At 39.6% G+C, this 15205-nt stretch overlaps 1 protein-coding gene across 2 annotated transcripts in view; it reads left to right on the top strand.

Moving 5' to 3' along the window:
* Positions 1-2539: 2539 nt before the first annotated feature.
* ASXL2 (ASXL transcriptional regulator 2) overlaps positions 2540-15205 on the top strand; it is a 131179-nt gene continuing 118513 nt past the window's right edge. For both annotated transcript variants that reach the window (XM_047068681.1, XM_047068682.1), the window contains exon 1: positions 2540-2853. In XM_047068681.1, coding sequence (XP_046924637.1) covers positions 2797-2853 — 57 coding nt within the window. In that variant the 5' untranslated portion in view covers positions 2540-2796. The remainder of the gene's footprint in view (positions 2854-15205) is intronic.

Here is a 15205-nt window from a genome sequence, read left to right on the forward strand (position 1 = left end):
ATTGTGTAACAGAATTCCAACTTCCTCTCGATGATTGGGATCAATCACCCCTGCCAACATGGTGACTTGTCTGGAGTGCCTGGCTGGCTCAGTTGGTGGAGCACGGGTCTCTTGATCTTGGCGTTATATGTTCTAGCAGCACGTTGGGTGCAGAGATTACTTAAAAATAAAATAAAATTAGGGGCGCCTGGGTGGCACAGTCGGTTAAGCGTCCGACTTCAGCCAGGTCATGATCTCACAGTCCGTGGGTTCGAGCCCCGCATCGGGCTCTGGGCTGATGGCCCAGAGCCTGGAGCCTGTTTCCGATTCTGTGTCTCCCTCTCTCTCTGCCCCTCCCCTGTTCATGCTCTGTCTCGCTCTGTCCCAAAAAAATAAAAAAAAAATAAAAAAAAAACGTTGAAAAAAATAAAATTAAATAAAAAAAAAAGATGGTGCCTTCTTGTCATGTCTGCTGGTCCCTTGTTACAAGGCATCTGAAATGCTCAGGCAGCAATTATAGCTTGAAGTTCAATGGGACTCCTGCTGTATCTATTGTTGGAAGCAGTCCCCTTTGGAAACCATGATTTCTGATTGAGTTGATAGGATGCACCAAGCAGGGTCATTCCTACCTTCACCCCTTCATTTCCAGACCCATATATTCTACCTACTGGGGACAAAGCACCATATATTGCTAACTGATTTAGAGTATATGAATGTGGTCTTCAGGATGGTGCCTAATCCTCACAAGATATTGTTTCAGAGCTGGTGTTTCAGTGTTCCTTCAATGAGCTGTTGCATTGCTTAACATCTAGGGATGGAGACTTCTTGAATGGACTACAAACCTAGGCTTTTTTTTTTTTTTTTTTTTTTTTAAGACTAAGTAATCTCTACATTCAACATGGGGCTGGAACACACAACCCGGAGATCAAGAATCACACACTCTATTGACTGAGCCAGCCAGGTGCCCCTAGACCTAGACTTTAGAGGAAGATGGTACATACCTTGAGTGCTATGGAGAGTGCTGAGTTACTAAACGGATTTGTGAAAATATGCCCAAATCAATTATGCTATTATGGAGCTGTTTGATCAATGTCTGAAGTTGAAATATAAGGAAGTATCTAGATGGCCTCTCAAACTCCCTATTAAGACTTTTTTTGGGGTGGCATTTGGGTTTCTCAGTCGGTTAAGCGTTTGACTTTGGTTCAGGTCATGATCTTACCGGTTCGTTGGTTTGGGCCCTGCATCAGGCTCTGTGCTGACAGCTCAGAGCCTGGACCCTTTTTCAGATTCTGTGTCTTCCTCTCTCTCTCTGCCCCCTCCCCACTCACACTGTCTTTCAAAGATAAAATAAACACTGAAAAAAAAACCCAAACATTTTTTTTTTTTTTGGTATAACAGCCCCTTTTGAAAAATTGAGAAAGTCATGAGTTCTTTTCTCAAACATGCACAATTACATTAAAATGCTGTTCACAATTTTAGGGGGTCCGTGGGGTTTTGAAACCTAACCATGGACTCCAAGTAAAGTATTGCTCTCACCTGTCTTTCCTCGCAAGAGGCAGCCCAACTCTCAGTCCTATTTTAGAATATAGTATAGGGCTAAGTTTACTAAACTAGATACAACTTCTGAAAGCAGATGGATTTGGGAGAACAGTAGGCGTTCCTGCATATTCTTTTTACCTTGCAAAGTATAAAAACATGCGATGGAAGATGCCACATTCTGGATTTTCCAGGAGGCTGTTTGGACCCTACAGATAATAATTTTTGACTACAGACAGCTGACTCATTCAGCAAATATTTACTGGGTGCCTGATATTTATAGGCACTGTGCAAGTGACTAAGGTCCCCAAGAAAGAAAAGACACCATTTGGGTCTTTGATGAGACTATTCACTTGAAAAAGTGTGAACGCAGTTACTGGTGGCCTTTAAGAAAGGGCTGAGGGGATCATCTTAAGTTTTAAAGGAATTCCTGGAGATGGAAAACCGGCTCTTGAGCTGGCACCTTGATTCTTGGTTTCCCCACAGCCTAGAATGGTGAGCTTGGCAGGTCGAACTCAACTTGCCTCATCTATCCAAACGGGTTAAATGAGCAGACAAAAATTGTTGCAAATCGTCACAAAGATAACCTTTGTAAACCTGTACATGCACTAATGAAAAAACACAAGCACGAGGCTTATTGAAAGCAATAGCTAGGAAAGTGGCCGCTTGGGGGAAAAGCACAGCTCTCCCAAGCCTCTACAGCCACCTAGGCGCCCGGCACGCGGTCAGAATCCGTTCAATAAGCCTTCCGGGACGGATCAAGTTCCGCTTCCGCAGGCAGATTTTCGCTGTAGGCGTGAGCACTGGACGCTCGACGCACTTTAGGGTCGGACCTCCCTCCCGCGCATGCTCCAAAGGATAGGCAGAGAGCGGAAGGGCGGGGGAGTGACGAGACGCAGCGGACCGTCGGCTCGTTTGTCCTGCAGCTCCGCGCGGGAGGCGGGGGCGCGCGCGCACGTTCGCGCGTCCGGCTGCGTACAGTAGTGACGGCCGCGCGGGAGCGGTCACGTGACCGCAGCGGCTGCCTGTACAGTAAGGACCCAATATGGCAGCGGCGGTAGCAGTGGCAACGGCAGCAGGAGGACCGGCCGCCCCATAGACCCCCGCCCCCCCCTCCGCGCACCACCCCCGCCGCTTCCTCTGCTTGGGTGCTCCTCGGACCTGACTTCCCCTTTCTCCCACTTTTCCCGGCACCGCGGGAAAAGCATCGCAGGGCAGAGCAGGCAGGGAGGGCGGCCGGAGCCCGGACACGGGAGCCTCCCAGTCAGTTCAAGACCCGACATGAGGGAAAAGGGCCGTAGGAAGAAGGGCAGGACCTGGGCGGAGGCCGCCAAGACGGTAAGGGGGAGGGAGTGAAGGGGAAGCCCGGGAGAATTTTGTTCCCTCGCCGCCTGCCGGTCGCAGGGGAAGGGAGGTCATTGGCCCAGCGACCCGGCTGAAGGGGGCACAAAACCGCGCGGAGAGGGCGGCGGTTAGTGTCGGGGTTGTGATCCCTGTGGGAATGGAGGCGCCCAGCGGAAGAGGGTCGCCGCGGGGCTGTGGCTTCTCCCTGCGTCTGCGACGAGTCCCCTTGGTGTTTTGAAGCTGCCTCTCGGGGTCACGTCGCTCTCACCTCCACACTGAGGTAGCCCCCGCCCCGGCATGGGGAAGTCTGTTGTGCTTGCACAGTAACCGGTTCTTCTCCCTTGTGCGGCTGAAGAGCCCCCATTGGATGCAGATAGGAGAAGGCTTGTGCGTGCACCCAGCCCCGGAAAGAAGAGAGGAGCGCTGGATCTTGGTAGAATTTACCCGCTATAGCAGACATGCCGCCTGACCCCGGGTCCCCTGCTCGTCTGGGCTCCCGGGTCCAACGTGAGGTCACGAGGCTCTTGTTTTTGTTTGCTGTTGAAGCTGAAAGTGCAGGAGGTGTTTAGAAACGAAGTAACAGGTGGGACTTGTAGAATTTTTTTTTTTTTTTCTGTTTCCGTAGAGACCTACTCTGAACAAGGCAGCAATGCATGGTGGGACGTGTAGTTTACCCGGCCTTGACTTTTCCGTAGCTAAAGTGATGGTGGCCTCACGAAGTTGTGATTAGTGGGTAAAATTGTCATTTCCCCCCACTTCTCCCCCCCCCCCCATTTTGTTATAACGAAATTTAGAGGTTTTAAAAAATGGGCAGTTTAGGAATGGTGAGACTTTTATTACGTTGTATGAAAAAAACGAAAAGCGTGCATGTATGTAGAAATAAAACGTTGGGAGATGGAGCAGAAAAGTTAGAGACGTAAAGCAGCATTTTAGTGTTGGAAAGTGAGAAAGTGGAGGCATTATCTTTAATGGTGAATCATGTCAATAATACTTGTATAATATGAAGACCCCTTCTAAATGAACCTTTATGTGATGTATGGTTTATTTTTTAAATGATTTTTTTTTCTGATTACGAAAGTAATAAATGTTCACTGTGGGAAAATTTGGAAAATTATAGAAACGTATAAAGAAGAAAATAAATCACATATCTCACCCCTCAGTTATATGTTAATGTTTTGTTACATTACCACCCATTCTTTTTTATTTCCCCAAATTTGGATTCTGTTGTTTATTCAATCTTGTGCATTGTTGTAAACCGTGTGTATTTGTTTTGTAAATTTTATGTGATAGGGGATTGATGAGTCTTAAGCTTGTATTTCTGTTTTAGTTGGAAATGTGAAAAAGTTAGTGAATAAATAAAGGCACATTTTATTTATTGAGTGTTTTCACTTAACAGTCTATCTTCATAATTGTGACTGTGCTGATAGTTTCCTTTAAAAGAGATAAAACTCTAGAAATAATTTTTTTGGTGGTGGGGAAATTGCTTCTTCACAGAAGACTGTTAGACTTTCTTCTACTTGATGAATACCTCAAGGCTTTTTCGTTTTATTGAAAGAAGGATGGCAAATTGTAATTATAGGTAAGCAGACCACAACCCTAATATATTAATTTATTTCAAGTCGTTAGAATCTTAAGAGTATTTTTTGCATTATGATCTCTTTGGATAAAATAGTCTAATCGTTGGGAGATTGTGACAAGTAGGAAAAGTTTGCATCTGCTGTTTAGATTTTCCTATAATAGGTTAATATATTTGCTCATTTATTTTTATTTATTTTTATTTTTTCAATTTTTAATTTAAATTCTAGTTAGTTATATTTGCTCATTTATAATAAACATTTCATGCCGTAGTTAGCTATGTTTAAAAGATGGAAAGCTAGTTTATAAGTAGAGTACTGAGTGAGTTCTTGAAGGGATCAGAATATTAGTGGTTTGGTATTTTTATTTGATTCTGACAAATGTAAAGCCTCAATCTAAGTTAAAATTAGAATGAGAGTGGTGACACTAAAACTTTTTTTTTACTAGCAGGCAAAATCTAAAAAGCACCCTGCTCTTTGGTTCATTTTATCATCTGTAAAATGAGGAATTAAACTAAACCTCTACATTCAGAAGATTTCCATTTGTAAGAAGGACTAGGTAGAAGTAAATGTAGGGGGAATAGACAAAAGTCAATCTTTAATATTTCAGAATAATGAGATCAGAAAATTAGTGTTTTGACAAACGGAAGTAACTTTGACCTAAATTAAGAAATGTTGCATATATTTGTAAGATCAAAACGACTAGGAGAAGTAAGTCTTAAGAAACTTATTTCAAAAAAAAGAAACATTTCATAGGCATTAGGGTCAAATGTTCTAGGAACAGTTTCAGCAAGGAAAGAATAAAATTACTTACGAAAACGAGCGCTATCTGCTTCTTTTTTCATTGTGTTCTTGGTACCTGCATTGTAGGGCTGTCCTGTTTTAGGGAGCACTATTGAAATGAGGTTGTATTTCTGACCAATAGTATAGCAACAAATAAATAAAATTAATTATATGTATATGTACATGTTTGATGTGAGGGTATGCATGGAGGTGAGAGCTACATGGATTGATGTAAGGTTGTTACAAACAGCCTGAAAAAGCAAGATAATATTCATAATTACTGTATAATAGTAAAATTATATCAAAAGGCTGATTAAATGTAGAACATACAGGGGCGCCTGGGTGGCGCAGTCGGTTAAGCGTCCGACTTCAGCCAGGTCACGATCTCGCGGTCCGTGAGTTCGAGCCCCGCGTCGGGCTCTGGGCTGATGGCTCAGAGCCTGGAGCCTGTTTCCGATTCTGTGTCTCCCTCTCTCTCTGCCCCTCCCCCGTTCATGCTCTGTCTCTCTCTGTCTCAAAAAAAAAAAAAAAATACATTAAAATGTAGAACATACAGACTAGTTCCAATAACTAGGGATAGCGGAGAGAGGGATGATGGAGTTGAGATTCTGTAGAACTTGAATGCTCATTCACTGTACTGGACTGTCTCCCTACTGATTTTCTATTTGCCCTATATAAATACACTAGTTATTAAAAAGCTTTACTTGAGTATTTAAAAAATTTTTTTTTAAGTTTATTTATTTTGAGAGAGAGAGAGTGCATGTGCAGAAGGGGAGAGAGAGAGAGAAAGAACTCCAAGCAGGCTCTGTACTGTCAGTGAAAGGAGCTGGATGTGGGGCTCGAACCCATGAATCCATGAGATCATGACCTGAACCAAAATCAAGACTTGGACATTTAACCCACTGAGCCACTTAGGCCCCCCCATTGTTACTCAAGTATTTTGTTAACAGTCTTGGATGTTTTTAATTTTAAGGGTAGCAGTGATGGTGATGAAATGATTGGGAATTAGATCTATAGTGTTTGGTTCGACTTGAATACAAAGATTTGTAGTAAGCAGAGATCTTGAGAACCATTGCACTGACTTTAGAACTGTGCTCAAAGTTAAGCTCATGCTTTAAAACACACACACACACACACACACACACACCAAAATGAACATTGTATCATCTAAATATTTAATGACATCCCTGAAGAATTTAGCTGTTTTTGCAACAGCAGAGCTTTGGAAATACTACAGTCTTGTTGATCCTGTTTTCTCTTTTGACTTTTCCCTTGTTACTCACCACAACCAGGGAAGCGTTAAAAGGGAAAAAATGTCCTAAAAGGACAAGTTAGTTGTGATTGTAGGTGGGAAGGACAGGGAGGCAACCTTAAGAGATTCTATACTAGAGGTACCTTTGGATATCTTGGGAGCAAAGTGGTCAGGGTACGTGAAGTGAAGTATGGGTGTTAGAGGTGAGCACAGACTGTCTTATATAGGTCTTTAGCATGTGATTTGTGGGCAGAAGATTTCCCTTAGTGATTAATGTTATTTTGAATGTACATAGGTTTTTATTTTTGACATTTGCTTGAAGTCATTTAACTTTAGGGAATAAGATGGAAGGTAGAAAAAAAATCTTTTCTTAAGTTAATTTATTTATTTTTTTGAGAGAGAGGGAGAGAGTGAGAATCCCAGGCAGGCTCTGTACTATCAGTGTGGAGCCTGATTTGGGGCTCGAATTCATGAATCGCGAGATCATGACCTGAGCAGAAACCTAGAGTTGGACACTTAACTGACTGAGCCACCCAGGCGTCCCTAGGACATTTGTAAAAAAGAAGTAATACTCAGAGGCTAAAAACTTTTGTGGAGGAAGTATAGAAAATGGAAAATAATTTAAAATATGATAAAAGTATATAATGAATAGAAAGATGTTTTCTAGAAAGATGTTTAGGAAAACTTCTTAACAAAATGTACTTTAGTAAAAATAGAAGTCTTAGAAATTTTCTGTACCCTTAATCTTTACCATGAGTAGTTTTTTTTTTTTTAAATTATGAATACAAGTACAGACTTAAAAGCCAAGCCTGGTTATATCCTTTTGGATATATATTGACCAGGCCAGAGTCCTTTTTAGTCTGTATTTGTATTGTATTGTAGTAGTATTAAAATCTCCAGGAAAGAGTGTGCATCTTGGAAAAAGATATTACATGTATTGTTTATAGACTGTTGGAGGTAAAACTGGGCAAAATCTTGGAATACATAGAAAATAGAATGAGAAAGCGTTGTAAGGGGCATGGATTAAAAATTGACAAACTGCTGTGATCCATAATTTTCAAAATACCAAGTGCACATTTATATTTATTATTTCAGCTTTATTGAGGTACAGTTGACATAAAATTGTAAGATATTTGATACATGTATGAAATTGCTATCTGCAAGTGTTTGTGCTGGGTGATTTGATGTAACACTCTTGACTGATGTTCCTTCTTGCCATAATATTAAAGTTCCCCTGTGTTTTGCTTCTTGAATTCTGTGTTATTTTCAGTTTGTCTTTCCTTCTGTCTTGTTTTTATGTGCCTGTCTTAAAAGCCCACAAACCTCCTAACAACTGAAAAAAAAAAAAAAAACAGACCTCTTTTGAGCACATAAGTTAAACATTTCTATGAAAGGTGCTGCTGCTACTGCATCTCCTAGAATTCTGACAGGAGCTGAGAAAATAGCATCACATTTGTAGAATTCCTTGCTATTTCCTCATCTGCAGACTCTTTTTTTCTTAAAAGGCTGTGCAGTTTCGCTGTCGGTGAAAGGGCATTTATGTTTTTACTATAAAAGCTGTTTGGAAGGAGGCCAGTGTGTGGAAGATACAACTGCAGGGAACTCATCAGTAGGGTTCAATACCTGCTATCTTTGTCCTTTTTACCAAAGACCTCTGAATGCCTCTCTAGTACTGTAGTCTTTCTTTCTATATTGCATAGAGACCAGCCTCATAGTTTATAGTAGTGTGCAATTTAGTAATTTTATTTTCATTTATTTTATTTATTTATTTTTCTTTTTAAAGATTTTGTTTTTCAGTAACTTTTACACCACCGTGGGGCTTGAACTCACAACCCTGACATCAAGAATTCCATGTTACATCCACTGAGCCAGCCAGGCGCCCCTTTAGTATTTTTAATACAGTTTGATTTATCCATCATGTTTTTAATGTTGTTTTAAAAGGTTATTGAATATACTAAATTTTATTATTTTTATTTAAAAAAAATTTTTTTAAAGGTTATTTATTTTGAGAGAGAAAAAACATGAGTTGGGGAGGGGCAGAGAGAGGGAGAGACAGAATCCCAAGCAGGCTCCAAGCCATCAGTTGAGAGCTCGATGTGGGACTGGAACTCATGAACAATGAGATCGTGAACAATGAGATCGTGACCTGAGCCTGAGCTGAGATCAAGAGTCAGACGCTTAACTGACTGATGACTGAGCCACCCAGGCACCCCTTTAGTATTTTTAGTACAGTTTGATTTCTCATGTTTTTAATGTTGTTTTAAAAGGTTATTGAATACACTAAATTTTAGAATTTATATATGACTTAAAAACACTGGTTTGGTTACTTTGAGTTTCTATTAAAGTTATATAGGCTCATTTATTTTTTTAAAATGTTTATTTTTGAGAGAGAGGGGGGGAGGAGCAGAGAGAGAGGGGGACAGAGGATTTGAAGCAGGCTCTGCTGACAGCAGACAGCCTGATGTGGGGCTCAGGGCTCATGAACCATGAGATCGTGACCTAAACCGAAGTCTGATGTTTACTGACTGAGCTACTGCCTAGGTGCCCCTAGGCTCATTCTTTAAAAAAAAAAAAAAAAAAAAAAGAGGAACAGAAAAGTGTAAAGAGTTAATCTTGGATGAGTCATTCTAATAAAAAGATTAAATGAAAGTCTGCATCCTGAAATATTGACGATATTTAGTTACCATACTGAAATTAACTACAGTTGATAGTTCAAATATAGCTTTCTGGACTTCTAACTCTGTATGTAGAGATAATACATAAATATGTATACCTATTTATATTTTATATACAGTTTTGCAACTTGTGAATATCATGGGTACCTTTTAATGTCTTATGTATCTGCCTCATTCCCTTAAATGTTTTAATATTCCACTGTTTTTATTTATTTATTAAACATTTTTTAATTTTTATTTTTTAGTATTTATTTTTGAGAGAGAGAGAGCAGGGGAGGGCAGAGAGGGGGGACGGAGTATCTGAAGTGGGCTCCATACTGACAGCACAGAGCCTGATGTGAGGCTCGAATTATGAACCGTGAGATCATGACCTGAGCTGAAGTCAGCCCCTTAACTGAGCCACCCAGGCACCTCGATATTCCATTGTTTTTAAATGTACCATCACTAAAAAAAAAAAAAAAAAATCAGTTATTTATTTTTTGACTTATAGGCCATTTATTTATTTTATTTTGTTTTTTAAGTAGGTTCCATACCCAATGTAGGACTTAAATTCATGATCCTGAGATCAAGGGTCACATGCCCCACCGACTGAGCCAGCCAGGCGCCCCGATGTATAGGCCATTTATAGGGTTTTTTTGTTTTTGGTTTTTTTTTTTGCTGTAACAACTAGTTCAATATGTACATGTGGGCATATGCACGTACATTGTTTGTGTGTCTGTGGATGCATGTGCATTTGTGTGAATAGAATGGTTAAGAGTTTGTAAACTTGAGTTTGTGCCAATTTATATTCCTCTCGAAAATGTTGAAGGTTACTGCCTTTTTCCTACTTTTTTCTAATCCAAGGAATATATCAATCTTTATTCTTTGCCACTTTGATATATTAAAAAAGCATTTCTTTTGTTCAGTGGAACTTGATGGAAATGTTCTCTATCTGTACTGTCCCAACACAGTAGCCACTTGTCATATGTGGCCATTTAGCACCTGAAATGTGGCTAGTGTGACTAAGGAACTGAATTTTGAATTTTATTTAATTTTAAGTTTAAATAGCCTTATTTGTGGGGGTGTCTGGTTGGCCCAGTCAGTAGAGCCTGTGACTCTTGATCTCAGGGTCCTGAGTTGGAGTCTCATGTTAGGTGTGGAGCCTATGTAGAAAACAAAACAAAACAAACCTCAGCAAATAGTCTCATTTGTTTAATGGCTACCATTATTGGACAGTGCAGGTATAAAGTAACTTCCTATACTTATTGACTATCTGTATGTTTTTCAGTAAACTTGGCTCTTTAGATCTTTTGCCTTTTTTTTTTTCCTGGTCCCTTTTTATACTAATTTTTTTTTTAAGTTTTATTTATTTAAGTAATCTGTACACCCAACATGGGGCTCGACCTCATGACCCCGAGAGGAAGAGCCAGCCAGGTGCCCCTGTACTAATTTCTAAGGTTGTTTTGTAGATTAAGGAAATAGTTTTTTGTCATTCATGTTGCAGATCTCTTTCTCATTTTTGTCTTTTGATTTGACTGATTTATCCTTTTTTTTTTTTTTTTTTTTTTTGCTGCCTGGACATTTTTTATTTTAATGTAAACAGTTTTATCAATCTCTACCTTTTATGCCTTTCTAGGTTTTGAGTCCTGTTAAAGAAGATTATTAAAGATTGTAAATAGAGTATAAATTTTAAAAAATGTTCAGCTTTGGGGCACCTGGGTGGCTCAGTTGATTAAGCACCTAATGTCGGCTGAGGTCATGATCTCATGACTCATGAGATTGACCCCTGCATCGGGCTCTGTGCTGACTGTTCAGTCTGGAGCCTGCTTCGGATTCTGTGTCTCCCTCTCTGTCTCTGCCCCTTCCCTGCTCACACTCTGTCTCTATCTCCTTCAAAAGGATATAAAAACTTAAAAAAAAAATGTTCAGCTTCAAAGACATATTTTTCCTAAATATATGTTTCATTGTGGACAAATAAGGGGAAATTCAGTTTTATATATCAGTAAGATTGTGTCCCTTGAAGGCAGAAACTTTTGTTTTTAAAGTTTTTCTTTTTTAAGTTTTTTTATTTTGAGAGAGAGAGAAAGAGAGGCAGACGGAGAGAGAGAATCCCAAGCAGGCTCTGCGCTGTCAGTACAGAGCTTGATGTGGGGCTTGAATCCACAAACCATGAGATCATGACCTGAGTCGAAATCAAGAGTAAGCCACTACTGAGCCACCCAGGTGCCTTGAAGGGCAGAGACTTTTAAATGTTTCTGTCTGCAGAGCTTAACTCACTTTTTTGCACATGAGTGCTGAATCTTTTTTTTCTTTACCTTTTTTTAAATTGGAGATAAAAATGAAGACACTGTTCTCTTGAGTGAGTGCAATTTATTTTTTTAATTTTTTATTAATGTTTATTTTGAGAGAGAGAGAGAGCAGGGGAAGGGCAGAGAGAGAGAGAGAGGAAGAGAGAGAATCCCAAGCAGGCTCTGTGAACTCAGCTTGGATCCCAATACGAGTCTTGAACTCACAAGCTCTGAGATCATGATCTGAGCAGAGATCAAGACTGACGTTTAACCGACCGAGCCACCCCATTTTGCTTTATGTTTTTGAATGAGAAAACTATTGTGAACATGTTCTTTCTTAGCAAATAAGCACAGAGATTTGAGACTATTCTAATGAAAAGCCCTTTAACCTCAGGGACCCCATTTGCCAGTTGTTTCCCAAGGTGAATGTGGAATCACACAGAGACTTCAACTAGCTGTGAACAGCTTTAAGAACTCACTGAAAATCCTTTTCCTGCTCCAGGAGATTCTGCACAAAATTCCACTCTTGACTTAGACATTAGGAACTGCCTATAGAGAGGGCCATGAGGCAAAGAGTGGCAGAGAGAGAGCCTCTAGGAGCTGAGTGACTCCTGGCCAAAAGTCAGCAAGGGAACTGAAAGGGACTTGAAACCTGCCAACAAATAAGCTTGGTAGTAGGCTTGGAAAAGAATCCCAAGCCTCAAATGAGTTCAGTGTCAGTCCCAGCTGACACTTTGATTTCAGCCTAATGAGACCCTGAGCAGAAGGCTCCATTAATCCATGCTCAGATTCCTGACAACGTAGAAGCTGAGATAAAATTATGTTGTTTTAACCTGTTTCATAATTAAACATAATCACAAAATAAATTTGTATTGTAGAGGCTGTTTAATAGCAAACAAGACTAATACTAAAATTTGGTGGAGAGGGAACATGGCAGGGTTGGTCTCAGAATATTTGGCCTGGGTATTGAGGGATGATTGATAAAACGTTAGGTGAATTCACATAGGTGAATATGGGTAAGGGCATTTTAAGCAGACGGAAGAGCTGAAAAGATGGAACACTGAAAAATGCAGGGGATGTTTGATGCATGGCTAATTCACCTTTGAGTACTGAATGGTGAAAGATCAGGCCAGAAGAGGTAGGTTGGGGCCAAAATGTGGATAGTTTAGAAGTTGGGCTGACAACTATTTTGATTTTAGGAACCGTATGGAGTTTTTATGCAGGAGATAGCATCACACCTGTGTTTGAGCAGTTTTGCTCATTTGAGGGATTTATTGTAAAGAGGTTATGAGGGTTACAGTATGGCTGTCTTGCATTAAAAGGGTGGGAGGGGGTATAAATTTTTTTCCATATCATTCAAATTTTTCTCATTTTATATCTATTCTACCTACACCGATCCCACTTACAGCTCTCCAGCAGAAGCCTTTAGACCTGCTGGTCTTCTGAAGTTTTCACACATACAGGAGGTTATTGAATGCTGTTTAACACAACAAAACCTTACCATTCTTGAAATGGAAAAAGAAAGCAAAACTCTTTCCCCAGTTATACTAGCTCATGTTGATTTTTCTTCTCTCTCTGAGTTCCTGTATGACTGTTCTTTCCATACCATTGTCCTCTGCACCACTGGTCTTCAGGTTTGTGCCAGTGGTAGAATCAATCAGGGCCATGTGTTGCACAACTCCAGAAGGAGCCAGTCATACTGTATTAAATGTGACTACTGCTCCTGGGAGTTGAACATCACAGTAGCTCTGGGTTGCATGTTGCTTCTTGTGAAAACACATTTAGTTATTTCTCATTAAAAATTAGACACATTTTTGGGACATCTGGGTGGCTCAGTCAGTTAGGCGTCCGACTTCAGCTCAGATCATGATCTCACGGTTCATTGCTTTGAGTCCCCTGTCAGGTTCTGTGCTGTCAGCTTAGAGCCTGGAGCCTGCTTTGGATTCTGTGTCTCCCTCTCTCTCTGTTCCTCTGCCACTCATGCTCTGTCTTCCTCTGACTCTCAAATAAATGTTAAAAAAGTAAAAAAAAATTAGAGACATTTTTGCCAGGGGAAAACCTATTACAAGTTTGTGATACAAAAGTCACACTTTGAGGGCAGATGTTGGAGGGGATAGAAGGACAACTTGCCTATTTTTTTTCATTTAGTCCTGGATTTGCTTCATATTTATTTCCCAAGTTTGTTTTCTAGCTGACAAGAGGTAGCAAATGGTAGAGATTTAATGGAAATGATTGTTAAACTAACTTTCTGTAGACCTCCCACCAGGAATTTGTATATTAATTCAAGGGGTTATAAAAGTCTGTGAAGATATTTATGTTTTATGCTTTTAATCTTAAAAGTTGTGTGAGCATGTTTGTGATTTAAATTGTGCCTTAAAACGCTATAATTTTTAAATGGCTTTAGTCTACTTTGTATCATTTTTAGATATTTTCTCAATCTGTATTTGGTCAACATTTTTGTCTTTTTTCTCATTAATGGTCTAGATGAGGGTTGACATTTTATAAATTTACTTCGATTTATTGTTTGTGAATCTTGGTTCTGAGTTAGGATTACTGTCTTACTTTTCACTTTATTGGGCTTAATTTATTATTGAAGAGTAATTGACATATAATATTGTATTACTTTCAGTTATACAACACAGTGATTCAGTGTTTACATACATTATGAAATATATATAATTTGTCACCATACAAAGTTTCTATAATATCATTGACTATATCCCCTATAATGTACATTATGTACCTGTGTCTTCTTTACCACTGGAAGGTTGTACCTCTTAATCCCCTTCACCTATTTGGTCCATCACCCAGTTCCCTCTCCTCTGGCAACCATCAGTTTGTTGTCTGTATCTATGGGTTTGTTTCTGTTTTGTTGGTTCATTTGTTTTGTTTTTTAGGTTCTACATATCAGGGAAATCATATGGTAATTGTCTTTGTCTATCTGACTTATCTCACTTAGCATAATATTGTCTAGGTCCATCCATGTTGAAATTTAAAATAGATATATTTTAGTTATAGTAATATGTAACATAGGTTTCTTTCGTTTTGCAAAAGTTTCATGAATTATTAGAAAAAAAGAAAGATCACTTATTCTGTCTGACACAATATAAACATTTTGGGATGTTTCCTTCTAGTCTTTGATACATTTTTTTCTTTTTGGTTGTAATTAGTCTCTCAGTTTCTAATCTGCTTTTTCTTTTTTCTTCACATTTATTTATTTTGAGAGAGCATGAACGGAGTGGGGGGGGTGCAGCGAGAGGTGGGGGGGACAGAGAATCCGAAGCAGGCTCCAGGTTCTGAGCTCTCAGCACAGAGCCTGTCACGGGGCTCGAACTCATGGACCTGAGCTGAAGTCGGATGCTTAACTGACTGAGCCAGCCAGGCACCCCTCTAATCTGCTTTTTCATGTTCAAAAATACTTTCATTTGTCATTTTCTGGGTTTGCTAATAATAACCCTTTTTTTTTTTTAATGGCTGAAGGGTATTTCATGAAGTGGTTATGTCTTAAATGCTCAATAGTATTACGAAAATTAGAAACCTAAAATGACCACTTTAATGCTGTAGTGACTGTCTTTTTATTTTCTACTTACACATACACTTGTTAGCTCATCTCAGTATTTTGATTTAGAAGTTATTATTTAAAAAATTACCATGCAGTAAAAATTGACCTTTTTGTTACACAAAACTACCACCACTGTAGTCAGGTGGAAGCCTGAATATCTTATATAGTGACCCTCTACTTGTCCCTGACCCTTGGCAACCACTGACATGTTCTTCATCACTAGTTTTGTCTTT

The sequence above is a fragment of the Lynx rufus genome, unplaced genomic scaffold, assembly GCF_022079265.1.
Source record: "Lynx rufus isolate CCGP_SWC_20201006 ecotype Redwood Valley unplaced genomic scaffold, mLynRuf1.p SCAF_8, whole genome shotgun sequence".
NCBI lineage: Eukaryota > Metazoa > Chordata > Mammalia > Carnivora > Felidae > Lynx > Lynx rufus.